This window comes from Taurulus bubalis, assembly GCF_910589615.1.
Source record: "Taurulus bubalis genome assembly, chromosome: 11".
Taxonomy (NCBI): domain Eukaryota; kingdom Metazoa; phylum Chordata; class Actinopteri; order Perciformes; family Cottidae; genus Taurulus; species Taurulus bubalis.
The window spans coordinates 14,894,321-14,921,565 of NC_136599.1; the positions used below are offsets into that span (position 1 = coordinate 14,894,321).

General features: G+C 39.9%; 2 protein-coding genes across 2 annotated transcripts; both read left to right on the plus strand.

Moving 5' to 3' along the window:
• The first annotated feature begins 398 nt into the window (after window positions 1-398).
• On the plus strand, window positions 399-4,234 carry tmem9 (transmembrane protein 9). The gene is made up of 6 exons (XM_079225763.1): window positions 399-465; window positions 589-722; window positions 1,569-1,660; window positions 1,741-1,849; window positions 2,425-2,556; window positions 2,758-4,234. Exons 2-6 carry the CDS (start codon window positions 630-632, stop codon window positions 2,896-2,898), a joined length of 567 nt encoding a protein of 188 aa, XP_079081889.1. The 5' UTR covers window positions 399-465; window positions 589-629; the 3' UTR covers window positions 2,899-4,234.
• Window positions 4,235-5,734: 1,500 nt separating this feature from the next.
• Window positions 5,735-27,009, plus strand: cacna1sb (calcium channel, voltage-dependent, L type, alpha 1S subunit, b; the record flags this gene model as incomplete). Its single annotated transcript, XM_079226315.1, has 45 exons — window positions 5,735-5,916; window positions 7,330-7,435; window positions 10,048-10,187; window positions 10,367-10,500; window positions 10,646-10,798; window positions 10,934-11,139; window positions 11,300-11,403; window positions 11,512-11,657; window positions 11,731-11,809; window positions 11,899-12,059; window positions 12,157-12,382; window positions 12,469-12,676; window positions 12,864-12,984; window positions 13,555-13,669; window positions 13,750-13,849; window positions 13,951-14,020; window positions 14,439-14,571; window positions 14,688-14,817; window positions 14,906-14,965; window positions 15,577-15,683; window positions 15,772-15,859; window positions 16,401-16,508; window positions 16,645-16,697; window positions 16,788-16,934; window positions 17,187-17,388; window positions 17,487-17,645; window positions 18,388-18,498; window positions 18,590-18,673; window positions 19,372-19,419; window positions 20,246-20,272; window positions 20,358-20,483; window positions 20,566-20,631; window positions 20,749-20,840; window positions 20,932-21,091; window positions 21,231-21,358; window positions 21,456-21,552; window positions 22,061-22,163; window positions 22,255-22,356; window positions 22,454-22,587; window positions 23,807-23,932; window positions 24,047-24,255; window positions 24,339-24,403; window positions 24,825-24,871; window positions 24,955-25,029; window positions 25,553-27,009. 45 exons carry the CDS (start codon window positions 5,735-5,737, stop codon window positions 25,835-25,837), a joined length of 5,523 nt encoding a protein of 1,840 aa, XP_079082441.1. The 3' UTR covers window positions 25,838-27,009.
• Between the last annotated feature and the right edge of the window lie 236 nt (window positions 27,010-27,245).

Below are 27,245 nucleotides of genomic sequence, written 5' to 3' on the forward strand. Positions count from 1 at the left end.
CTAAACACAATAGTAAAACTGATCAAGATAGCAGATAGGCTCAAATATGATTTGGAAGCGTTCTTGACGAACAATTTATTCGGCCAGACATAACTAGTTTACTTATTATGCTAATAATGATCATATTTGCAGATAAAAAAAACACACTTTTATTTGTTGACTTCCTAACATCCATATGCATATTGGGGACCTTGGTAGTTCAAATACTCCCTCATTACTATGATGCAGGTTACAGAAAGCACACGTCTGTTTCTGTATTTGTGTCCAGTAGGTGGCAGCGTCGCTGCATGTTTCATCCTGAAACTGCGTCACGCAAGATGAAACATGCACGCGCACGTATGACGACAACCCGGAATAAGGAAGTGCAACATTCCTGTAGGCGATCTTTCTTCTAAATACAGCTGCTGCTGCGTAGCTCCATCCTGGATGCAGAGCAGCAATAAACCCTCCAGCTGCCGTTACAACGTAAGCTAACTGCATGCCTGGTGGCCTTCACGAGGCTGCCTTTGGCGGCAGTGACTCTGCAGGGGACTGCGTAGTTTCTCCTCCTGTCCGACTGGTAACGCTGAGTCTGTTTTGGTGCTGCAGGTGATTCTGCACCCGGGGAGCAGATCGTCTAATGTGGGAAGATGTCGTCTGGAAGGAAAAGATCCTGGACTTGTGTTGTGCCCGCACTGGTGACCTGGTTGCTGCTGGATGCTGTTGTTCTTGTGCAGGCGAAGGTGTGTCCCTTTCCCCTTCACTTATGTCCTAAAACGAAATTTCCTTTGTAAAGGAGACTACACACTACGCTTTTTTTTTTTTTTGTAATATAAATATCGAGAGTGGATAAAAGAGTGCTATTGTGAAACGTTAATTAATCAAATGAATGCACTTGATCTTATTAATTACTATTTATGTTTATGCAAAGATTGAGTAACCTTCTGTGTGTGTTCAGCCCTAATTTGAGACAGATATTACAAGTACATCATGTAACGCATAACATAACTACTGTACATGTTCAAAATCATGTAAAGTGTTGAGGGGTTTAGCAGATACATTTCAGCTACAGATTAAATTTATTGTTTGATATTTATAATAATAGTTTGGCTTCTGACTTGAATATTTTTATTTATGAATATGAACATTTGGGCAGAGTAAATTAACTGATAAATTAGTACTTGGTGTGTATCTAAACGATCCATTTTTTTCCCAAGTATTGTAAATTGAAGGTCAGTAATATCAGAAAAATAATGTTTCAGTTTTTTTTTATGCAGGCAAGGCCAAAATTAATACCAGTAACATTTGCATTGAAGTCTTAAGTTTCTGTAAATTATTGGTTTGGTAAAAAGTGAAGCATCTTAAAGGATATATTTGACTCTAATGTAACGGTGGCAATTAAAACATGTTGCCTTTCAAGCTGGAATAACAAACCTTTTCTACAACTCAGTTTTGTTAATAATGCAGAGAAAGGGCTAGTGCTATGGAGAAACATAGCATAAAAACAAAAAGGTGAGCTAAGGCATTTAAGAAAGCAGTTTGCCAAGTTTGTGCAAACCTTTACTACTTCTTTTGTTTTACAATTACAGAACTTTGAGGATGTCCGCTGCAAATGCATCTGCCCTCCATACAGAAACATCACTGGCCACATATACAACAGAAATGTGTCTCAGAAGGATTGGTAAGAGAAATCTTTTATTTAGTCGTTCAGTCGTCGAGAAATATAATTGAGAGTTGCAACATCTTTGATGTGTTTTACAGTAATTGCCTCCATGTAGTCGAGCCCATGCCGGTGCCCGGCCACGACGTGGAGGCTTACTGCCTGTTGTGTGAGTGCAAGTACGAGGAACGAAGTAGCAACACCATCAAGGTACCACCAGCTTTCTTTGGGATTTTAGTGACTTGGAAACATACCTCCATTCAATCTGTGATCTTGAATCACACGAAGCAAGAATAACAGGGTTGGTGTGATAAAATAAGATTGTCATTTTATTTATCGTGAGTGAAATCGCTGTTCAGCAGCTGCAGTTCAACGTAGGGAAAAGTGCAAATTATATAATATATAAACTATGTTATTTCATGCCACAGAACATGAGACATTTATAACATTGGGAAGTCTTTTTTTTCATCTGCTTAATCAACAATAACTAAATGAGAGAAGTGTGCAATAGTGTCAGTGTTTGCAGAGAGCTGACTGCTGGAACACATCAGAATTTAAGAAGTGGAGAAACTGAAGAAAACTTTAATTTTACGATTTTTGTTTCCTAAAGCTGAAATAGTTTTACACCCAATGAACAGTATGGTTGTTATAATAATGAATAACCAATACAGATATGATTGTATTGCTAAGATCTGTTGAAGGTGAGCAGGAAACGATGTTAGTGGTTGATACCAGCGTGGTAACTTGTACGTGCTTCTAAATGTTTTCCTTTCTGTCTGTCCCAGGTAACCATCATCATTTACCTGTCTGTTGTGGGTGCGCTGCTGCTCTATATGCTGTTCCTGCTGCTGGTTGATCCTCTTATTCGCAAACATGATGCCTACACCCAGCCTCTGCACAATGAGGAGGACTCTGAGGTAACCATTCAAACAAATAGCAAGTGTAATCAAACGCATACAATCAGTGGGTGAAATACCTGGTGGCAATCGGGAGGTCCTGTGAAAGCCCTGGATCAAATTTGTATTTCACACACTGCACACAGTACATGCCTTAATTATATGTCAGTTGAATGTGAAATTCTTGAATTTCTAATTTATTCTTTGCTTTTGTGGGTTCAGGAGATGCGTCCGCCGGTGGACAATGCCCTGGCCAAAGGGAACACAGTGCTGGAGCGGGTTGAGGGGGCACAGCAGCGCTGGAAAAAGCAAGTCCAGGAACAACGCAAGACCGTGTTTGACCGCCACAAGATGCTTAGTTAAACCCCGCAGCTGACCTCAAAGAAGGTTTACTCCACTGTCACCAGCTGCACTATTACTAACCTCTTTGTTAATGCTGTGTACAGTACTGCACCTTCTGAATATGTATTTCCTCAGTAAGAAAACGTTTAATCACGCTGAACTAACAAGCAGATGATTTTATTTATTATATGTAACATTTTAGTCATAGTTGCAGTTGTAAAAAAAAAAACGGCATGGTTGCGTACTGTTAACAGCTAGAAACCATCTCAATCATTTCAGCAATTTGCATTGCAACAGTTTTTGAACGCCTTGACATTTTTCTCTAATAAGCAAAACTGAATAGTTTTTAAGCTTCCTCGTGATAATTTTTCACTTTAGCTTCTTGCTAATTTGGTATATTGTTCAGATATTTTTCTTGTAGCATAACAGGTACACTTTGTATGTGAATGGTCTATTTAGCTATTTGGGTAGAAATAGTACTCTACCTATGCTATTGTCAAGCATAGCACTTCCTAGTTTAGCACTAATAATAATTTATTTATGATCATTATTATTTATTTGTCTCCCATTGCTGGGCATATTTGTATAGTTTGGATTAATAGAGTAATTTATGGATTATACATTTTGGGGTTTGTAATTTCAAAGCTTTGACCTTGCTACATGTGTTAGTCCAGTGCAAAACATGGATCCTAAACGTCAGCAATTCACAGCATGTAAAATATAACCGATAGTAAGGTCTATCAATTCATTAGTTTTAGTAGTATTAGTTGTTAAGGTAAACATTTTTCATCTTGAATGTACATGTGGGAACTGATTGGAAAGAGGTTCGTTCAGTGAGGTTGGCACATTGTCAGATTTTTGTGAACATGTGTTGGCACATTGTCAGATTTTTGTGAACATACTTTCCCATGCAAAGAGAGAAATGGAGCACGGGTCATTTCGCAAAGCTTTAAAGCTATCTTCAGTGTAATCCAATCTCTACTACTAGAGAAGGTCCTAAATCGGTAAAGCTGATGGTAATGTGGTTAAGTGTAGCAGAATCAGGATGCCTCTTGGCCCTGATGTGCATCATTATGTGTCAGTGAATTCCCCGTTGCATCCACTACTGCCCTGTTGGGGAGCTTTTGATTGAGCAAAATGGCTCACATTATCTCATGCACAATGTGAACTGCTGCAGTTTATTTGCCTCTCGTGGTTTGTATTATTATTGAAGTGTTTTTGATTGATTGATGTAAGTATCATTTCATATAACCGGTATCAGAGTTTTGTTATTATATATTGCTCCAGACTCACTGGATTATTTCACTGCTCATGTTTATACAATCGGCTTGATGTGAAATAAAAAAACATAAATATTTTTTCCCTTTGGATGTTTGCAGCAGAAGTCACTGCTATGGCTGATTGACAGTAGGGGGTGACAACGTACACAATAAGTTGGCTTGTGCACATTTGTAGTACACACATGAAAAAATTAGACGTTATTGTAAGCTTAGTACTTATTTTGTTCAACAAATCAGTGAAAATCATCATGTTTTTTTTCGAAAGAATGTTTGCCCTTATTTCACAGAGGACAGTGTAGAAATATGGGAGAGAGAAGGGTATAACATGGATCACAGGTTCCAAGGCCAGAAGCGAGTTGAAGGTATATGCCATGCACTCTATCCACACGGCTACCGGGACACTCCGGCTTGAGCACATTTTCATCTTAAATTTACAAAATGTTGGAATATAGGTCTGAAGTAAGGTTTACCATTGAACATCAGTTTGATTAGTACATGTTATTTTTGCTTGCATTTTCTATATTGTGACTCACATTGGAAACCCTTTACCAAGTTCTATTTAAGCAGTATACAAACAGTAATATAAATACAACCATTAATGGTTTATTGCAGACGGTAATGCAGTTCCACCCAGACATAAATACATTGTATTTGTTAATGTACTATGTAAGTCTATGAAGACATTTTATTTGATCAAAACTGTGTTTTCATTTGTTCTCAGTTAACACACTAGCCTTTACATATGGTGTTCACAGGATTACTCATAGTTGGTGATAAATACATAAAACACCCTAATATCTGCTTAAAACTGCATTAGTATTTTATAAACATTTATCAAAGGATAATATACTGATTATAAATGCTTGATTGGGGACGGGGTAAAATAAAGTGTTACTAATCACGTCACCCAGCCACACATTTCCTTCCCCAAGAATTCAGATGGTAAATGTCCAAATTGTAAACAGTGTTTGAAAGTTTGAGATTCTGAGGTAGAACTATCTGTGTATTCTCTCTTCTTACAGTTTGGGATTCAGCAGCAGAGCAGCTGAATCCGTTTTGAAAAAAGGAGAGCAGGTTCAGGGGGCTAATGGTGATGTTCTGCTGTTACGCAAGGCACCGAAACTATGTGTCTCACCTTCTTGTGCTCTAGTCTGCCACTGCTGCCCTGACCCAACCTCCCCTTCATCACATCTACTCCCATCGTCTACCTATCACCCTCCACCCCACCCCCTCCTAACTACCCCCAAGCATGGCCTGTCAGTGGTTCACAGTCTAAATTTAAACTACAGCAGGGCCAACTGCTCCTCCAGCCACGCTGGGCTCCTGTTATTTTTCTCTGCCGGGGGGTTTTCTGTCAGAGGCCCTCAGACAGGAGGAGAGGCCTGTGGCTCTGCGTGAGGGAGACGGAGTCAGAAGGAGAGGGGACAAAAGGCGGCGGAGGAGCGCACACAGGATCGGCAGGTCTGGAACTCAGGGGCCTTCACAACCAGGAGATATAAACTGCCTCAGTTTGGAATTATTCAGTAAGAAGACACACTTCTACAGGACTAGAGCTTTTCTCCGGTCGAGGCGTCGAGATGGCGGCCAATGCAGATGACAAGCTGGTCATCATGAATGAAGAGGAGCTGAAGAGGAAACAGAGAGAGAAGCTGAAGAAGCTACAGGCCACAGGGGGAAACCCTCGACCTGCGAGAACCCTCTTCCTCTTCAACCTCAAAAACCCCTTCCGCAAGGCCTGCACCAGCGTTGTGGAGTGGAAGTATCCTTTATATCTTACATACACACACCTGCCTACAGTACATACAGCTCACAGACTTTTGTGTTTGTAATATTCAGTAGATATTGGCTTAACATTTTTAAGTATTTTACTCCTGAATATACAAGTACGTAGGATACTCAAGGTTTTAACAGCATGTAGGGCTCTGGTTAAGAACACTGAGCCACAGAAATGATGTGTCTGCAGGCTGTTCATTATCAGCCATGTATTTCACCTGTGTTAAACAAGCCCAAGCTAAGCCTCTTTCAAATCTGTGTTAACGCGATCCCTGAAGTGTTAAGACTTTTGTTATGTATTTGGCAACTCTATATCAATGTCAAGTTTGTAGCCTTCGTATTTTCACCTGGAAAGCTGCTGAAGCCAATCTATTTACATCTGGCAGACCATTAATGAAGCTGCCTGTTGGTGTCCTGATAGCTGACATCCTGCTTTTAATGTGGAAATAGCAGCTCTGAAGTGCTTGAAGCCTGAGCACAGGCAGGCTACTGAGCGATGTTATGGCCCCTATAGGGGGTTTCCTGCTTTTAGCCTGAGGTCCATTTCTGGATAATACATGTTTTACATCCAAAATAGAAAGAAGAATTAATATCTATCTAGTGACTGCTCTAATGTCACAATAGAACAGAGATGAGTGTAAATCTTTAACATTCTGCTGTACATATTTATGTTGTTTCGCAACAGTTCTACTCAGCCAGGTCATGAGTTAGGTAAATCACATTGGTATGGTATTCTGTAACAAAAAGGATTGATGGTGGGTTTAGCAGCTAAATATCAAAAATAGACTGAACCCCTTAAAACCGTCTGATTGTACTTTAAAAAAGTATATCAATGCTCACAGATTTTAGGACAAATTAATATCCAATATAGAATATAGAGTGACCAAACTGTTATTTGTTTCTGATGAGTAGCCCGTGTTTAAATGGTTGGTCATATTCTTGGGCTGTGCAGCTGTCGAGCGGCATCAAAGGGAGACATGATGCTGACCTGGCAGGGGAATTCTCTTAGAGCGCCCTCCATGGACAAGAATGAAGCAGCACAGCAGACAAGGTTACATGGCCTGTGGCTAACCAATGGGCTACCACAGAGATGATGTTTCAGACAGCATTAAGGGGCACGTATTAATATAATCAGAGTTTGTTGAGTTTGATTATTATATTATGGATAATTTGATTTGTTACATTAAATTACAAAACATACACAGATAAATATGTGTTTCTTACCCATTCATTGTTAGTATTTACTGCATAAGTACACAATTATCTCACATATTATCATCATTAATTATATTTCTCTGAGTATATTGTATATCTTTGTTAATTTCCCTTTTCTTGGTAACTGGGAGTCTGCCGGTCCTCCTTTTGTGTTGTTGTTATGATCCTGAGTTCCCCCATCCAGAACCTTTGAGTTCATCATCTTATTGACCATCTTTGCAAACTGTATTGCTTTGGCCGTGTTCACGCCCATGCCTGAAGAAGACAGCAATAACACCAACATAAACTTGGTGAGTATGCGTGTGAACACAAACCCTTTATTTGACATATGACTCAGTACTCCACAAGGAGCGTTGGCTTTTCAGATATGGATTTTTACCGTGACCAGAGGACGACTGTGCAGCTGTGTTTAACGCATTAATATAACTGCTTTGAGCCGGCATATTTAGACACGTCATATCTAAGAGTTTCAGCTGGTCACTGATCTGAGTGCCAAGCCCCATTAGACACAACTCAGTTCTTAATTTGGAATCCCATCTGTGTCTACAGAGGAACACGCCAGCTAACAACTGTGCTATTAGTTTATCATCCAATCAGAAACTGGCTGTGAAAGAAGACAATAGTACTAAAACATGAGAATGAAGTACCAACATGTGGGATTTTGTTGTCTGTGATGATGTTTTCACCTACATTGATACATTTACTGAATACAAAGATGTTAAGTGCAGAAATGGCTTGTGATGTCTGTTTTTATGAAATTATTAATTGAAATGCTCCCAAACTGGTACTAATACACATGCCTTTAAAACTATGATCGTTACATCTGAGTGGATTACTTTTTTATTTTTCTATTTTTCTTTTGCTAAACACAATAATTCAAGAAATATTTGTTCTGTAAAAGAAAAAAGAAGCCTCTGGGTTTCCTGACTCCTCTCACTCTAGATGGCGGAAGATTCACAAGGTCTCTCATGTTAAAGGAGAGCAAACTATCCAGTGGCAGGTGTTTGGCCACTGAATGCTGCTGATATGTTTTCAGGTGTTATTATCTGCCGTGAGGATGTAATGTATTAAAGGTGAGCGACTGAACGAATAGCACCCAGGGATGATCAAAATGTCTGTGTGTTTAGATGATCAAAATAAATATGTTTGCTCTTGCAGAGTGCACACAAATTGACAATGTCTAGATATATGAGGTTGTATTTACACGGGTGTTATGATATTTATTTTATATGTTAAAGGATGAGAAACAACTGTGGCTCAGTGGTTGGCATGCCCCTCTTTCAATCAGAGGATTGGTGGTTCGAACCCCGGCTCCGTTCGTCAATGCTGATGTGTCCTTCAACAAGACACTTAACCCCCAATTGCTCCCATAGCTGTGTCTACGGTGTATAGAGCAAAAATGTAAGTCGCTTTGGATAAAAGCATCAGCTAAATGTAATGTAATATGTGGAGCGCTGTCTGAAGGCTTGGCCTCAAGCTCAAATCACAATACAGCGTACGTAGCCAGCCATCATTAGCTTTCCTCCCTCCAGTCAAGAAGCTCCACACATCACACGCTTGGTATCCACCTGATTGACAGCTAAATTCATCAAGTCCTCAGGTATCTGAAACTGACCCCATTTCTTTAATATCTTTGCTTTGGCCCACTCACTAGCCTTCTACCAAATCCTCCTTACTTCTTACTGAGCCATTCCTCAGAGGTGAACGATGTAAGAAGAGCTGTTCCCCCTGTCGCTGTTAGAAGTAGGTCGACCTAGGCAGTGTCACTCCGTGACGCAGGTCGATACAGGAGAGTCCACAAATGGTACTTTATGTAACCACATTTACTGTACACTCATATACTAAATATGATGGCTCGTAACAGTGATACACTACAATGTAGAAGCGCTGCTCTGCTAGTTCCTCCGACCCATTTCTTGAGTTAGTCAATAAATATATGTAGTGTTGTTAATGTCTGCAGGGGTTGGCCTTTCTAACTGATTAGGGCTTGGGGACTGCTGTTGAACAGTTCAGCCAAAAATGATTGACCTGATTTGTTTAAAAGGATCAAAAGGAAACAAACAGCACATCATAGAACATTTATATTACGCTGTACTTCAAGTGAACCTTGATGAGACATGGAGTCGTGGGTGGTTTCCCTGGGAGCTCTCATGTACTCTTCTCATATTACAGCTTCTTCTCCTACAACATTTGTATTTACATCAGCAATGAATAGCAAAAGACATAGTGGATCTAATGATGACAATTGTAAGCGAATGTGTGTGATGGGGTGTTTTGGTAGTAAAAATAATACTGCCCTGACGTTGCAGTTATGTTAGTTCCTCTTGTGTGCGTTCCATCTTCTTCATGCACTTGTCATATTAAACCCTGTGTCTGTCTGCGGTTGTCTCTGAAAATATCAACACTGATGCTAAATACAGACAGCAGACAACAGATGATTTTATTCGATAAACCTGATATTTATCTGTTTACCACCACTGAACTAAATATTTCAGATATCTGGCAACAGTTTGCTTAGTCTTAAACTGTCAGACAAAGCTTGTAAATTGTGGCTTGTTTCACCCCTCTGTTTTAAATTGAGGTCATGTTTAATCTGCATCAAAATTAGCTATGAGGCTACTGAAGCTAATGATTTCATCTATTACCAGCAACATCTACTGCTATTTCCCGTAGCAAGTGTTTAAATGCCTAAGTTGTCGTTTACTCCAATCACTCATTACTTTACTTGAGAATATTACCTATAAGGTGTGAGCTGCGATAGACTGGCGAATTCGCCTTCGCCCAATGACAGCTGGGATCGGCTCCAGCGCCCCTAAACAGGATATGCGGTTTGGATAATGGATGGATGGAGGTGTGAGCTTTATAAAATGTAATTTCCAGGCATGTGTTTGTCTCGCTGCAGGAGAGTTTGGAGTACATCTTCCTGATCATCTTCACGTTAGAGTGCTTTCTGAAGATAGTGGCGTATGGGCTCGTGTTCCATGAAGGCGCCTATTTACGTAACTGTTGGAACATATTGGACTTTGTCATCGTCTTCATGGGGTAAGATGAGCTACAAGCTGCATGTGGATATCTCTCCCACAGTGTTTAACCACATCTATGAAACTGCCATTAGCATTGTGTATCTTATAGTAACATCAGAACTGGAATATTGTTCTGCTGAATACTTATTTTGTATTGAGAAGAGGTAAACACTTATGGTTGTATAATATTTCCTGCAGTCTCTTCACCTTTGCCTTGGATACCATCAATAAGATAGCAGGTGTGCCAATGGAGAAAGGCGGAGGGTTTGACATGAAGGCACTGAGAGCCTTCAGAGTGCTGCGGCCCTTACGTCTCGTCTCTGGAGTCCCCAGTAAGATCCTCTTCTGTACTATAAAAATACTGCAGAAAACCCTTTTGTCCATGTGACACTGTGTGATAGATGTGGAAATACTGTTTGTGTGAAGAAAGCTTCCTGGAAACACTGCTGTTGTAATGGTTTTACTGTTCACATTCAGGCTTGCAGGTGGTGATGAACTCCATCCTGAAAGCCATGCTGCCTCTGCTGCACATTGCCCTTCTGGTCTTTTTACTGGTCACCATCTATGCCATCATGGGGCTGGAGCTATTCAAGTGCAAAATGCATAAAACCTGCTATTACACTGGCACAAGTATGAATATGACATTGCTTCATTTGGGATTTTATATATTTTGTCATTTTTAGTCATACCTCACACTATTATTGCCAACTATAATTAATAAAAAACAACATTTAAATACATGTATTTCTTCTCTTTGGCCGACAGACATCTATTCCATAGCAGAAGGCGAGCTACCGTCACCCTGTGCTCAGGCTGGTAACGGACGCCGCTGCACGATCAACGGATCTGAGTGTCGCCCAGGCTGGGAGGGTCCCAACAACGGCATCACCCACTTTGATAACATTGGCTTTGCCATGCTTACAGTCTACCAATGTATCACCATGGAGGGATGGACCAAAGTTCTCTACTGGGTCAGTGACTACTTGAACATCTTCTAGGTAGTTTTTTTGGTTTCACTGTTTGTGCTCTTGCCACCAAAACCTTTATATATGTCTACAATTTAGGTATATATTGTGTAAAGTGTACCTCACAGAATTCATGGTTTGTGGCTGACAAATAGTTGTGTTTCAGGTTAATGATGCCGTGGGAAATGAATGGCCTTGGGTCTACTTTGTTCCCCTCATTCTGCTGGGTTCCTTTTTTGTGCTTAATTTGGTTCTGGGCGTGCTGAGTGGGTAAGACAATTGTGATCTTCTAATGTGTGAATCTTGCCTCTTCACGTGAACAAGCAAACAATAACCACATGTGTTTTTTTTTTAACTTTTCTTTGACTTTCCACTCAGAGAATTTACCAAAGAGCGAGAGAAGGCCAGATCCCGTGGAGAGTTCCAGAAGTTGCGAGAGTGTCAGCAACTGGATGAAGACGTGCACGGCTACATGGAGTGGATCACTTACGCTGAGGTCCTGGATGCTGACCGAGAGGGCAAAGGTCAGCACTACAATCCACCTCAGGACCCATCCCTTGTAGAGCTACTGTTTCACAACTGTTCTTCTCTTGTTAGGACTCCTGCCTTTAACCAGCGACCCTGATGCAGACAGCCTGTATAACCTGGAAGGCAAGAGCCGCATTGTCTACTACTAGTGAGTCTGCAGTTCTGTAAATGTATCAATGTTAACATGCAATATTCACGCGACTCAACACAGTAAGCCAGGGTTATCCTTGTGTTTAGTCGCCTGGCCCGTCGCTGGAATCGGTTCTTCAGGATGAAGTGTCTGGTGTATGTGAAAACCAAGAGCTTTTACTGGCTCGTGATGTTTCTCGTCCTCCTCAACACCCTGACCATAGCAACAGAGTACCACCACCAGCCTAACTGGCTCACATCTGTACAAGGTTGGTGAATAAAATATATAAATTATGATTCTTTTAAAAGGAAATTCTGTCTCTCACAGCTCCATCCATTCCTCTCTCTCCTCTTTTATCTCATCAGATGTGGCCAGTCGTATGCTGCTGGTGCTGTTTGTCATAGAGATGTTTGTGAAGATGTATGCTCTGGGTCCACGAGGATATTTCATGTCCCTATTTAACCGCTTTGACTTCTTTGTGGTGCTGAGCGGTATCCTGGAGATGATCATGTTCTCTGCAGGAGCCGTGGCTCCCTTGGGATTTTCTGTACTCAGGTGTATCCGTTTGCTGAGGATCCTTAAAGTCACAAAGTAAGTCATGTCCCCTCAAAGGATCATTTTGCATTAAGTGTGAGTCAATTTAATGTATAGCCTCTCTTCTTCTAACTGTTTTGCAGGCACTGGACCCCTTTGAGTAATCTTGTGGCTTCTCTCCTCAACTCTGTGCGCTCCATTGCCTCCCTGCTCCTTCTTCTCTTCCTCTTCATTGTCATTTTCTCACTCCTGGGAATGCAGGTGTTCGGGGGGAAATTCAACTTTACCGACCACAGACCCCGACGCAGTAACTTTGATAACTTCCCTCAGGCCCTCATCAGTGTTTTCCAGGTGAGGCGAGACACTGATTAATAGATGCTCTGCTTTAAACAAAACTTTGATTTTGTTAAACCTTTCTTGCCTGATTTTAATTATACATGTTGTATCATTCATTTAATTAACAGTAGTAGCATCTACATCATATTTTCATACCGGACAATAAGTAATCGCCGTTTTTTACCACATGGCTTTCTCTCAGATCCTGACAGGAGAGGACTGGACCACTATAATGAATAATGGCATTATGGCCTATGGAGGGCCTGAATTTCCTGGCATCCTGGTCGCCATCTACTTTATCATCCTCTTTGTCTGTGGAAACTGTATCCTTCACATACACGCACAGTGTAATGTAGGATGTAACAAGAGTCTACAGGCTTGCTCCTGGCTTAATTTGCTAACATTGACTAATTAGCACTAACCACAATAGACAGCTGAGTTTAAACCTCATGATGGTGCTAGATGAAAGAACAGGGGAACACCATAGTTATTATGATTTATCCTGAAGGGACATGAATGTGTGAACAAGACTTCAAGGCAATCAATGCGATAGTTGTCAAAGATATTTCACTCAAATTCTAAAGTTAATCTCATGGTAGTGCTAGAGGAAAAGTTAGGGGATCACCAAATTTGGATACATTATCTGGGACTCATAAATATTTGTACTAAATTGTATATCAATCACTCCAGTTTCTAAACTGACCCGCCAGATGGTTTGTGACACCAATTTTGTGTTGTTAGGATATTTCAATCTGGACCAAAGTGGTCGGCCAACTGACATCCGACCATCTATGGGACAATGCCACTAGCATGGCTAAAGCTTGGACTTGATACTTAGCAATAAGAAAGAAAGGAAAACAAAGTGTTTTTTCTCCTGAGCTTAGCACAATCAGATATCCTCCTCAATGTCTTCTTGGCCATTGCCGTCGACAACTTGGCAGAGGCTGAGAGTTTGACTTCAGCTCAGAAAGAAAAGGCGGAGGAGAAGTTGAAAAAAAAGTTAGGAAGGTGAGAAAACAAATACATAAGTATGATAAGTCTTCTCATAGCTAGACTTTACTATGTTCCCTCTTTTTCCTACTCTTCAGGTCCAAAATGCCTGAGAAGACTGATGAGGACCGGGAGAGGATAGCTAAGAAACTGGCAGAGCAGAGAGCCAAGACGGAGGGCATGCCCACAACAGCTAAGGTTAGTGTTATTTCTGGTATCATATCACATATTTACTGTTGTTTATTATATATTAATCAGGAGCATAAGTTGCTACAATGCATGTTTGTTTGTTTTTTCAGCTCAAAATTGACGAGTTTGAGTCCAATGTCAATGAAGTGAAAGATCCTTTCCCACCTGATGACTTCCCAGGTAACAAATGTCTAGACCTCACCCCAAACTCTTCATCCTCTCAGATTTCCCAGCGATGTAGTTGTGGTCGGAGGCGGTCACTGATGGCAGGAATTGATATTCATTACACTGGCTGTTTACCAGTGCTGCTTTCTTGGCTAAGTTACAGTATAAGTATAGTAGCCCCTCATTATTATTAGACTCAAATTTATAGCAGAGTCTAAAGTTAGGCTCATTTCACACTACTCTGGTGACTACCATATAAGGTCTATAACATGATTCAATATCGAGAGATTTCCCTTATTCCAACAATATTAGTTTAATTTGTTGGATTTTTGCTTTGTTTTCTCTTCTGTAATGCTGCAACACAACTACTACCAACCAGTGTTAAAGTGAATTTGTCATTTCTCTGTAGAAATGTGAGTCTATTTTTTTCCAGGCGATGACGAGGAGGTAGAGCCTGAAATCCCCATCAGTCCTAGGCCTCGACCAATGGCCGACCTGCAGCTGAAGGAAGAAGCCGTTCCGTTGCCTGAAGCCAGCTCCTTTTTCATTTTTGGCCCTCAGAACAAGTAGGAACCAGCCATACCAACCTGAGAATAACAGTGGTTATATTTCTGTGTTTTCTCATACCCAACAGTGAATTGATTTAACTCACTGATGTCTTTACATATCTGTTGGTATCTAGAATCCGTAAACTGTGCTACAAGATCATCAACGCCTCCTCCTTCACTAATTTAATCCTGTTGTTCATCCTGCTGTCCTCCATCTCCCTGGCAGCCGAGGACCCCATCGATCCCAAGTCCTACAGAAACAAGGTAACGACCAGGTCGACCACGACACAGAGCGCGTTATCAGTTAAAAGAAAGCCAAAATGTCACAGCAAACTTTGTGCTTTTCCTCCAGATATTGGCCTACGCTGACATTGTCTTCACAACTGTGTTCACCATTGAGATTGTACTTAAGGTAATGTGCTGTTGTTTTACCCATTTGGCTTGTCAAGAAACCAGACAACAGATATAGTTTTGTTCTGAAGCCGATGATTCATTGTTTCTGATATTCTGGGCATTTTGTCCCAGCCATTACAGAATACTAAACAATTAAATCTCTAAGGTTTTACTTGGCAAAGGCAAAAGCCTATGAAACAGCATTCTATGTATCACAGGTCACTAGAATCTTCTGTCATAATAATGAGATTGTTTTATGTTGGAGCAGGATGAGGCAGGTTTCTTTGAAGGCCTTCCATGTTTCACAAGAATCACTGGGAACCTAATTAATTAACAATGATAGTATTTATTGCCCGACTGAGTTATAAACACTAAAGTCAGTGAACTGTGTGTCGGTACTGCTGTAAATAAACAACGTTAGCGCAGAAAATATAAATTAGTTTTATTTTACTGTTAATTAATAGGCATCAGATTAATGTTCTGTCGTTTGGCCGTTTGGTTAATTAACTGCTTTTCACAGTTCTATTTGACATGCAATGCAACACAGGTTCTTCTGACTGAATGAAAAGCTTAAACACAAATATGTTTGGTTCAACGTCCTGGGTGTTACTCTATGTATCTGAATGACAGATGACAGTATATGGAGCATTCATGCACGAGGGCTCCTTCTGCCGTAACTCCTTCAACATCCTGGATCTGATTGTGGTTTCAGTCTCTCTGCTTTCTATGGGGATGGAGTGAGTACACATTTTAAGATTGCCCCATTAAATAGATATGCTCCACATGCACATTTAAATATGTATTTTGGTTATGTGTTGTATGTAGATCCAGTGCCATCTCCGTGGTGAAGATTCTCAGGGTGCTGAGGGTGCTGAGGCCTCTCAGGGCCATCAATAGAGCCAAAGGGTTAAAGGTACAACACGTGCATGAATACAGTAATTCACCCTGGGGAAATCAGTGGTAGAAGAAGTAATCATATCCTTTACTTAATAATACAATACAATCAATATACAAATATACTCAAGCACAAGTAAAAGTTCTGCATTCAAAATAATACTTTAGTTAAATCAAAAGTAATAGTTCTTGTTCTGCAGAAAAATGTCCTCTGTGAATTAGACATTTGACACACAACAGAGGGCCATTCAAGACACTGCTTTTTTGTGAATGTTCACAAGCAAATATAAATTGGAACCACTGGCATCTTAGCAGTGCCTTGTATTTTATAAGTTAATCAAATGTTTTAATGTTAAATATTAATCTGAAAACATGCTAGTAATTATAAGTATTAAAAGAGCCTAAAAAGTACAATATTTCATTCTGTTTTATGTGGTTGAGTCGTAATATAGAGTACCTTACAATGAAAATACAAGTAAAGTACAAGACCTCAAAATTGTACCTGAGTATAGTACATGTATGAACAGTATTAAGTGGTCATTGTTTGTCTTTCATGACAGCATGTGGTCCAATGTGTGTTTGTGGCCATCAAAACCATCGGCAACATCGTCCTGGTCACCATGCTGCTAAATTTCATGTTTGCCTGTATCGGAGTGCAGCTCTTCAAGGTAATTTTTTAAAATATGATGGTGACACTGAATGTAGCACAATACTGTTACGGTATTATTTCCAGATTAATCTACTATAACTATGTATGCCTGGCTTCTTATGTGTTAAATGTGTCCCTAATCCTTTCCCTCCTAGGGTAAATTCTACAGCTGCACAGACTCGTCAAAAATGACAGGGGAGGAATGCCAGTAAGGTCAACATCTTTCACACATCGTAGATTTCATCTATCAAAACTGTAACGCTATTCTAGAGTCACCATTCTCTGTGTCTGCTCCCAGGGGACTCTTCGTGAAGCATATGGAGAATTCCCTACAAGATACAGTGCTGGCTGAGAGAGAATGGCTCAACAATGACTTCAACTTTGACAATGTGCTCAATGGCATGTTGGCTCTCTTCACTATTTCCACATTTGAGGGCTGGCCAAAGTAAGGACAGCATACATTTTCTTTTTCTTTTTTGTGTGTCATCTGTTTGATTGAGTTAGATCACAGAATATCTTATTATGTCGGTATTGAGTTGGAAGTTATTCTATTTCCTGGAGCCAGAGATGATAGTAAAGACACTGTTATTATTTTTCGACTAAATGATACATTTTATCTATACAAATTAGCCTTCTGGTATCTCTGGTATTTGATCTTTGTCTTGAAATGTTTCCTCATCACTCCATTTGTTTCCAGACTGTTATACAGAGCCATTGATTCAGACGAAGAAGACATGGGTCCTGTCTTCAACAATCGCGTAGATGTGTCCATCTTCTTCATCATCTACATCATCCTCATTGCCTTCTTCATGATGAACATCTTTGTGGGCTTCGTCATTGTCACTTTCCAGAAGCAGGGTGAACAGGAGTACAAAGACTGTGAGCTCGACAAAAACCAGGTGCACTAAGACACCAATCATTTCCAGTAAAATCAAAAAAATGTTGCTCAAGTGTCGAATATGTTTTTTTTATAACACACCTTCTGCCTCCCCTTCAGCGCCAATGTGTGCAGTACGCCCTGAAGGCTCGGCCCCTGAGGTGCTACATCCCCAAAAACCCAAACCAGTACAAAGTCTGGTACATTGTCACTTCCTGCTACTTTGAATACCTCATGTTCTTCCTAATTATGCTCAACACCTTGTGTCTGGGGATGCAGGTATGTAAATTAAGATGATGTTGCAACGTACAAACACTTAGCATTTAATTATTGAGAAAAGTGGACATTTTGAAACTGTACTCAAAATACATACATATGGATTTCCAGCAGTCACAGACTGATTGAGGAGGATTGGGAGCGCATTAATGCAGCGTGGCCATCAAAGTCTTTTTCAATTAATTCACAAATCCTTACTTTGCACTTTCAGAAAACATTTTTGTATTTAACTAGAGGGAACCAGACAAAACACTAAGAGGGGGAGATCTCATTTTTAAATTGTCATTATGGACCCGATTTACTAGTTATTAAAGGGTCATTTACTTAGATCTTATTTTTTCTAGATTTTCCAATCATAGAAAGGAGAAATGTTTGTGATAACATAGTACTCACCAAAAAGATGTTCAGCATGTACTAAAGGGCTGGAGGTGGTGGCAACCGCAATATAAGACCAATTGTTTGTGGTAGAAACCACACACTCAACCGGCAACACAATAATCAAGGATCTTCTGCCTTTGACACGATAAATGCCAAAAGATGTATTTTTTAAACTCTTATATAATATATTCAGTCAAGAATAACTAATGTTTTAAAGAAAAAACGGATGGGTTTTAAGCCGGTATACCTTTTTAATTTCCTTCAAGTTATGTGTAATCACCTTCAATAAAGCTACATTTAGTAGTAAAACTACATTAAATGAATAGTTGTTATTTTAGATTTAATATTTTCATTCCACTTTGAACAGCACTGTAACCAGTCCAACCATGTGACCAAGCTGTCAGACACTCTGAACCTGATCTTCACCGTGCTTTTCACTGTGGAGATGATTCTCAAGCTCATGGCCTTCAAAGCGAGGGTAACAGTCTCACACGTTGTAGTTCAAATCAAGATCTGCCCAATCCAATGTCCTGCTGTGTCAGCAATGCTGCATCTGTCTGTCTGTGCAGGGCTACTTTGGAGACCCCTGGAACGTCTTTGACTTCGTCATTGTCATCGGCAGTGTCGTTGATGTCATCCTTAGCGAAGTCGATGTGAGTATGATGTTATACGTCTTTTCTGTTCCAATGAATTCCAAAGATTTTCAGATTCACATTGCAGGTGTTGTATATAAAAGTCCCTGGTTTTGTCTTCATGAGACATTCTCAGTCAATAGTTTAATTCGATTTAAAACGACTGAATGTATTTATTCAATGCTCTGACGCAGCAGCATATAAAGTGGCCCAACAGCTGATTTTTGCCAACAACTAGCTCACAGAACGTGGTCAGTACTGTCGTTGGCCATCTCTCCCACTCCCACCTTCCTCAGTGCCTTGTGCGACCTCTGAAGCATCGCCATTTCCATTACCAAACCACCAAACTTTCCATTATTCCCACAATTATCCATGACAATATTGTATGTGATTTGATGTTTGTGTGTTGTCTGAGCACTTAAAATTAAAAAGAGCACCATATCAATAAAGGATTTTACTGTTATGTTATGTGGTTGTGCGACACAAACTCAGTGTTTTTTTCTTTCCAGTCACTATTTCTCTCCATTGTTGCACTGCATTGTCCTCACCTTTTCCATCCACAAACACAAGCCTGTTGCAATTTCTGTTTTCTTCATCTAGTTTCACATCCTCTCCTGTTTCCTCTTTATCTGCTATTCCCCCCTTTCTCTTTTGCTTATTTTCCCTCTCAATTCTCTTACCCCCACGCACCTCACTCCTCATCTGTCTATCCTCCACAGAGCGCCCTGGCTGCCAGTGGAGGACTGTACTGTCTCCATGGCTGTGCTGTAAATATCTGATCTTCACTGCACTGCACTGCTGCATGAGTCTTGCTGTGTGAGCACTCCACTGTGTTCTCTACTAAACTGTAGTGATCACGGACCATGTGTGGCTCAAACTTCCGGTAAACCATCTGCGCTTGTACTGTTAGTCTAATCTTGCAGTGCAAACGTAAGATTAGACCTAAAGGTGTTTGATATGTTGTGTTCCGGTATGACTAAAATACTATAAGGGCTCAACATTAACTATATCAGCACAGTACGTAAGTATTAATGATGGCTGGTTTGACTGTGCGGACTTTTACCAGGGAAAGCTATCTGTACTTTGGAGTATACTGGAGTTGTGGTAACTTATGTTGACACACGTATGCCTGCAAGTGAGTTTTTTTTTACTTTAATTATTCCTCTTGAAACATATTGCTTTTGTATCTGGAGCATCCACTCCAGATATTCTTCTTGGGTGCTTCCTAGGATTTTTCGCCATATATCAGACTCCTGCTGCCTCTCCTACATGGTTATTACTCTCAATGTCGGGGGTTCTGCACTTTAATATTTTGACAATAAAGTTTGTATAGAGTTTATTTCGCATGAGATAGAACTTGCAGTTGTTCTTCTGGTCTTCAGCAACTAAGACCTGGAGGCTTTAACTCATTAAAGGTGGAAACATCGCTCTCTAATATTAACCCTGATTTGTAATCGTAAATCATAACTTAATGTTTAACAGGTCAGTGCTATGTCTGCCATGTACCTCGTATTAATGATATCACATTTTCTATCAAACATAACTCCAGTTACTGTAACTACAGTATTTAATATTTTCATCTTCTTTGTACAGGAAACAAATCCTATGCAAGCAATTGCGGTAAGTTTAAACTTAACCATAAATGTTTTTCCTTTATCTTTTCAAGTTTTCTTTTCCTCAAATCCTCCGGTCTTTGTGTCTGTAGGCGTCTGAAAATGCCTCAGTTTCCATCACGTTCTTCCGACTCTTCCGTGTCATGCGTCTGGTCAAGCTGTTGAACCGTTCGGAGGGCATCCGTAACCTGCTGTGGACCTTCATTAAATCCTTCCAGGTCTGTCACACTCAGGTTATTAAAGACATGTTAAAAGTGGAAATAACAATTAATGACCGACTGTTTGTATTTTTGTCGACAGGCTCTTCCTCATGTAGCTTTGCTCATCATAATGCTCTTCTTTATTTACGCCGTCATTGGGATGCAGGTACTCAAGGCCTTAAAAACATTTACACCTCTGTAGATTGTTAATATGTTTCTGAATAAATGCCAATAAGTTTCTGTATTTGTCCTACAATTTCCGGCTGGCTGAACAACCCTTCAGATCTTTGGAAAGGTAGCCTTAGTGGATGGCACCCAAGTCAACCGCAACAACAACTTCCAGACATTCCCTCAGGCTGTTCTGATGTTATTCCGGTGAGTCTTAAAGCGAGCGTCATTGGTTGAGAGCCCATTGGCTGCAAGGTCAAAAACTGAGCCAGAATCTCACTTTGGTTTAAATACTCAGGTGTGCTACTGGAGAGGCTTGGCAGGAGGTAATGATGGCTTCAATGTATGGGAAGAAGTGCGACCCCAAGTCTGACTTCCTGCCAGGTGAGGAGTACACCTGCGGGTCCAACTTCGCCGTCTTCTACTTCCTCAGCTTCTACTGTCTCTGCGCCTTCCTGGTGAGCAGCAACATTTATATTTAAGCTTAAATAGTAACTGTCGTTGTATGTCAACATCAATTTATATATTTTTTTAAACCTCTATGTCCAGACAGTTTAAAACTGTGTGAATAAGTGTCTTTTTTCTTACCTACCTCAGATCCTCAACCTGTTTGTAGCTGTCATCATGGACAACTTTGACTACCTCACCCGTGATTGGTCTCTTCTTGGTCCACACCATCTGGATGAGTTTAAGAAGACCTGGGCTGAATATGACCCTGAAGCCACGTAAGCCTAAACACTGAAACTTGATTATTTATGCTCAGCCAGCACAATAAATAGACCAGATTCAAGTTGATGATTAGGTTTTTTTCTGAATTAAAAGGGGGAGAATCAAGCATCTGGACGTGGTGACGCTGCTGCGTAGCCTCCAGCCTCCACTCGGCTTCGGCAAGTTCTGTCCTCATCGTGCTGCATGCAAGGTACTATATACACAACTCATCAGACTGGTATGGCGAAGGGTTTTGAGTGTGTTGGACATTAACAATAAAATCAATGTAGATAAACATTGTATTATAAAAGCATAACGAGACACACACTACACAAAAAGTGAGACCATAGCATATTAAATATCCCAATGAAAACTATTAACATTGTCCACGTCACAATGTAATTGTGGATATTTTAGAAAAGATTAGGTTAGATTATTTAGGTTTAGATTTAGACCCTTTACAAATTGTACAATTGTGTATGACAACCTGACATTTGACATTTGGCATACTACACTGATTCGGTTTAGATGTAGAAATGACATTTGTGAAAATATACCAATTCAAAATACAAGGTCAACTACATGCTTAAATAGTATTAAAACGAATCAAGATAATGAATGATAAAGCATGATAATAGCTCATTTAAAAATATGCACTATTTAAAAAGAGTGGGTGGGTAAACTAGTAGCAGTTTTAAAAAGCAACTTCCTGTCCACAGCGTTTGATTGGCATGAACATGCCTCTCAACAGTGACGGCACCGTCACCTTTAATGCCACCCTGTTTGCTCTCGTCCGGACGGCACTCAAGATCAAAACAGAAGGTACAGAGCTTCAACAAATAGCTTATGTGTTACTTCAACTTGATGTAAATGCAATAGTGCCCTCAAATGTTTTATGGATTCTTCTGAACAGGTAACTTCGAGCAGGCCAACGAGGAGCTGAGAGCCATTATAAAATCAATCTGGAAACGCACAAGTATGAAACTGTTGGACCAGGTCATCCCACCTATTGGAGGTGAGTCTTTCAAGATAAATAGAAATACCTTAATTTCACCTTTACAAAATAATCCATTATTTTTCAAACTGACAGCACTGTACGTGTCTGATTACAGATGATGAGGTGACTGTGGGGAAATTCTACTCCACCTTCCTAATCCAGGATCATTTCCGAAAGTTTTTGAAGCGTCAGGAGGAGTACTATGGCTACCGGCCTTCTAAGAAGAATGCCTCGGGCCCAGAGATCCAGGTGAGCCATCATTATGGGGCCAAAATCCCATAATTATTGTCATGTAAACATTGTCAGACAGGAAATCACTGCTTATTAGATAAATAACAAAAATTCTGAATAGCATGCGATGCAAAATTGGTATGTATGTTGAATCTCTTAAGCAGGGTGTATTAAATTAAATTAAATTAAATTAAATACAATTTATTTTGTACAACCCAAAATCACAAATTTGCTTTAGAGGGCTTTACAATCTGCACACATACGATATCCTCTGTCCCGGGACCCTCACATCGGTTCACATCGGTGGATATTGGGGAGAAAAACTTGCCCCCCCAAAAAAAACATTAGCCTTAGTGAGAGCAACAGAGGAGGATCCTACAAGTACAATAGATGTCATGTGTACATAATGAACAACATAACAGAGTTACAACACATTCAATGTATATGAAAATAATTTATATCATTAAAATGTCTTAAGAATTGTTGAATTAATTTAGCGATAATTATGGCCCTTAAACATGTATGTTTGTCCAAAGACGTTGAATGCTAAAGTAAATGTAATCATTGCCTTTTACATTTCTTATGCATTATACAATGATATTTTTTTATGACCATTTAATGTCATACTAAACAAACGTTTTATGATCTTTGTTATATCACACAATATTATGATTTTTTTATTTTATTTGTATGGTATACTATGGCATTTCATATGACTTTGTTACGGTATACTATGCTATACCATTTCTTAAACTTTTTAAAAACTTTATGGCACAATATGCAATTGCAATTTATGAAATGTTCATAGCACGCACTGTAACATTTAGTATAACGTTTTTACATCATACCACACTATGGCTTTTTAATATTTTTATGACATACTCTATGATGTTTAAGAATGGATTTAATGTATCTAAAAAAATAGACAATTATGACTTTTATGACCTACTAAACTATCAAACGTGTATGGAATTTTTGTGACATACGATAATAATACTTTTTAATGACATTTTTATTTATTTTCAATCTCACGTAGATATTAAACTGCTTCTGCTTGAAATGGCAATAAGGTCTTAAAATGTATTACATTTTACTTCAGAATTCCTGCATTTACACCGTTAAGGCAGCTTTTCTTACACCAATACTCAACTTAATTTTCCTCTTCTGTCTTTCCTTGTTAACACGCTGCCATGTTCCTTTGGCTCTCCATTTTGCCCCATCCTCCATGTTTTACTAGGCGGGTCTGAGGAGTATCGACGAAGAGGTTGCTCCAGAGATGCACAGGGCCATTTCTGGAGACCTGCAGAATGAGGAAGATATGGACAAAGCTATGGAGGAGGCTGGGGAGGAAGGCATCTACCAGGTGAGAGAAACTGTCTGCAACTGGGGAGAACAGTTATACATGCAAAATACTGTGTGTCTGGTCAATTAGATTTTTTTTTTTTTTAATATTATCCATGTGTGCTTGTCTTCCCAGCGTACACACGGTCTGTTTGGTAATCGGGTGGACTCGTTCTCTACTGAGCCGGTCAACACTCAGTCCCAGCAGATGACCAACCAGCGGCCCCTCAAGTTCTCCGAGAGCCAGCCCGAGTCTCCACCAAACTCTGCTGCCTTGGTGCCCACGACTGAATTTTTCCCAACAACTGAACCAAAAAGCAACACCAACAACAACGCCTTTGCAGAGTGAGTGTCACAAACACACAGACTAAATGACATACGCTCGCAGTAAACATGTCCGATGTGTGACAGTTTGAGTTGTCTTTCAGATATTCATTTGATCGAGAAGGCAGTCCCGACGAATTTTATAATCTCAGTGAGGATTCGGAGCCAGGTAATTCAAAGTGCTTTACAGATGACCGACAAGCATACATTAGTAAAAATACTAACCTAAGTATAAACAGTAAGATGTATTAGTATTTGAGACTAATGCATGCAAAAAATGTGAATCTCATGAAGGGCGAGGAAGTCCATAATATGTTTTATGACATTTTATATGTTGACCAAGCCCCATAACACTTTTTGCTCAAAGAATTTTGAGAAATATTGTAAACATTTGATCTTAATACACATTAAATAACACATTTTACGTTGTTGTTTACCCACTGCCAATTCCAGATCCACAAATAGATATATATGATAATGTTCATATACAATCTGGTAAATAAGTCGGAACCGTGCACAATAAAAAAGAGATGAATTTCTCTGCTCTTCATAATTATTAATTCTGTTTTTCTTTATTTCCCCTTGTTAAGGTAACCTTCGCTCCTGGAACTTCACGGTGAGAACAGACAAAACGCAGGTATTATCTTATCTAAGGATGACTCATAAACAATGATGAACAATTTATGTAGACAAAGTATGATACATATCTTTTCTTTGCAGTTCCCTTATGACCCTAACTATGGTGAAAGTCAGATCGAGAGCTCCAGTACTGCAGCGGACCAGCTGGTCCAGGAGGTGAGTGAACAGGGATCTCTAACTCTAGAGAGGGAATCATCAACATAACTCCTTTTTCAGCACCAGTCCTGGATTGAACTTAATTTATTAAACTGTTTTAGTTTGTTAAAGAACTCAGTACACTGTGGATTGCTAAAGTTGTTTGAAATGTTACATCTAATTGAGTTTTATATGATGAGATTTAGAAAAACTACACAAATTACAGTTATTATTGTTAATTACAAACCAAAGTATATAGTTGATCACATCAGTAGTCAAGTGTAAGGAATAAATTAAAGCTTAGAGTTAACTAAATATATTTGAAATGTGGCTGTATTTTCCCTTTTGAGAAAGACACTCGCTGTGCCTTCATCTGCAGGGTTCAATAAAGTAGCACATCATTATTAAGATTATTCAAAATGTCAGGTCTGAAATTGTATGATAACAATATAACTTACCTCCGGGTTTATGGTTGATGTATTACCAGTAATAACAAGAACATGTTACTGTATGTAAGCCAGGACCCTGCGTGCTCTTCCTTCAGGCGCTTGTGAAGGGCGGCCTGGCCTCCCTGGCCAAAGACCCTGGCTTCGTCTCTGTGGCTAAGCAGGAGATGGCTGATGCCATGCACACAACCGTTGGCGAGATGGAAAGCGTGGCGCAGGGCATCCTCAGCGAACGTACCGGCAGCGTCACCTCTGTCAAAAAGAGACGTCCCATCCCCGTCCCTCCTGCACAGGTGATGGGCCAGCCAGATCCAGCTGTGAGGAGAAAGAGACGTCCAATCCTCCTGATTCCCTCCGTACAGGAGGAAGACTCCAACGTTTAGAAGATGGCACTTGAGTTTATGTGGTAATCTTGTGATTTTTACACCTGCAGGTAGCTTCACCTCAAACTCACTTTACTAAGCGTGTTGCCCTTTTAACAGTCTGTATAGCCTGGCTCAAGGCCTAAAGGCAGGTTGGCTCAGGTTTAATGTATTGTTAAGTGTGTTTGAAACTTAACCAAGAAGAAACAATAATATCTGATGATCGAACATCTTATTTTCAGATTTATTGAAAGCCCTGTAATAAAAATACTAACTTATCTCAGAGCAAACAGAATGACGCACTTCTTTCTTTGCAACGCTTGTTGAAGTTATCCATTCCATACGACTTATGGGACAACCATGTGAGTGAGCGGAGTGTCTTACTGTCGACTCGCTGAAGACTTAAACAACTCCCTGAATAAAGGGAGCAGGCCGCCGACTCTAGTGTGCTGCCGTTCAGCGAGGACAGAGTTTCTGTGCATCCAGGCCCAGAGAAGTTCAACTGAAAAAGCAGTTCATGCTTTTAAAAACGAGGCACGGTGCTACGATGACTATGCAGGTTAAACCACGTTTCACTTTGTTGGCAAAGAACCGTCCTCTGATCAGTTCGGACTTTCTGTCTTTTAAAACTGAGGTTTACAGATTTTTCTCCTACTCACCACTGTTCTTGTGTGCGGTTGGTATTAGCAGATTTTAAAGAGGAAACTTATTTTTTTCTGGACATAGAGGTACATTTAATCTCTCAGATTATTGTCCAAAGATTTAGCTGTATTAAAGTATTTGTTCATTTTAAACTTGTGTTGTAGTCAAAGCAGTGCAAGTGATTTTTTTTTCAAGGTACTGTCAGTCGCTCTACTGCTACTTTTTTGATTTACATAAATATGTCAAACCTTTGAAGTAGTGTCACTTAGTTTGAGCCATACAGATAATGCATCTTCATACCTGGAGTATGTGGATTTAGCTTTACATATTTTTGCCTAATTCAAACAGTGACAGGCCCTACAGGACTTTTTTTTCTAACATTAACATCGGATCAGCCTGTGTTTTGCTGTTATACATACACTATGTTGCACAATTTTGGAAATGGTTTGAGTGAACTTTGTTGCTCAACCTCAAGTTTCCTTTACGTCTGGATCTATGCCATTATGGTTGATGTTACATTGGCAAAAGAAATAAATCATCCAAAACATTCACTTCTGTGTTAGTTTTCTTTTTGCAAACAAACCAAATATGGACCAAATACCAGGCTGTTACAGCGAAGGGAACAAACACACCCACAACAGGTGAGTTTGATTCATTAAATAATAATCAAAACTAATGACAGAAATGGCCCAAAATGGGACAGTTAGTGAAGACAAAGCCTTAGTGAAAAGATGGGTGCGTGCTTTGCATGCCCCCAGCAGAAGTCAGTGTGAAAACTGAGACCCTC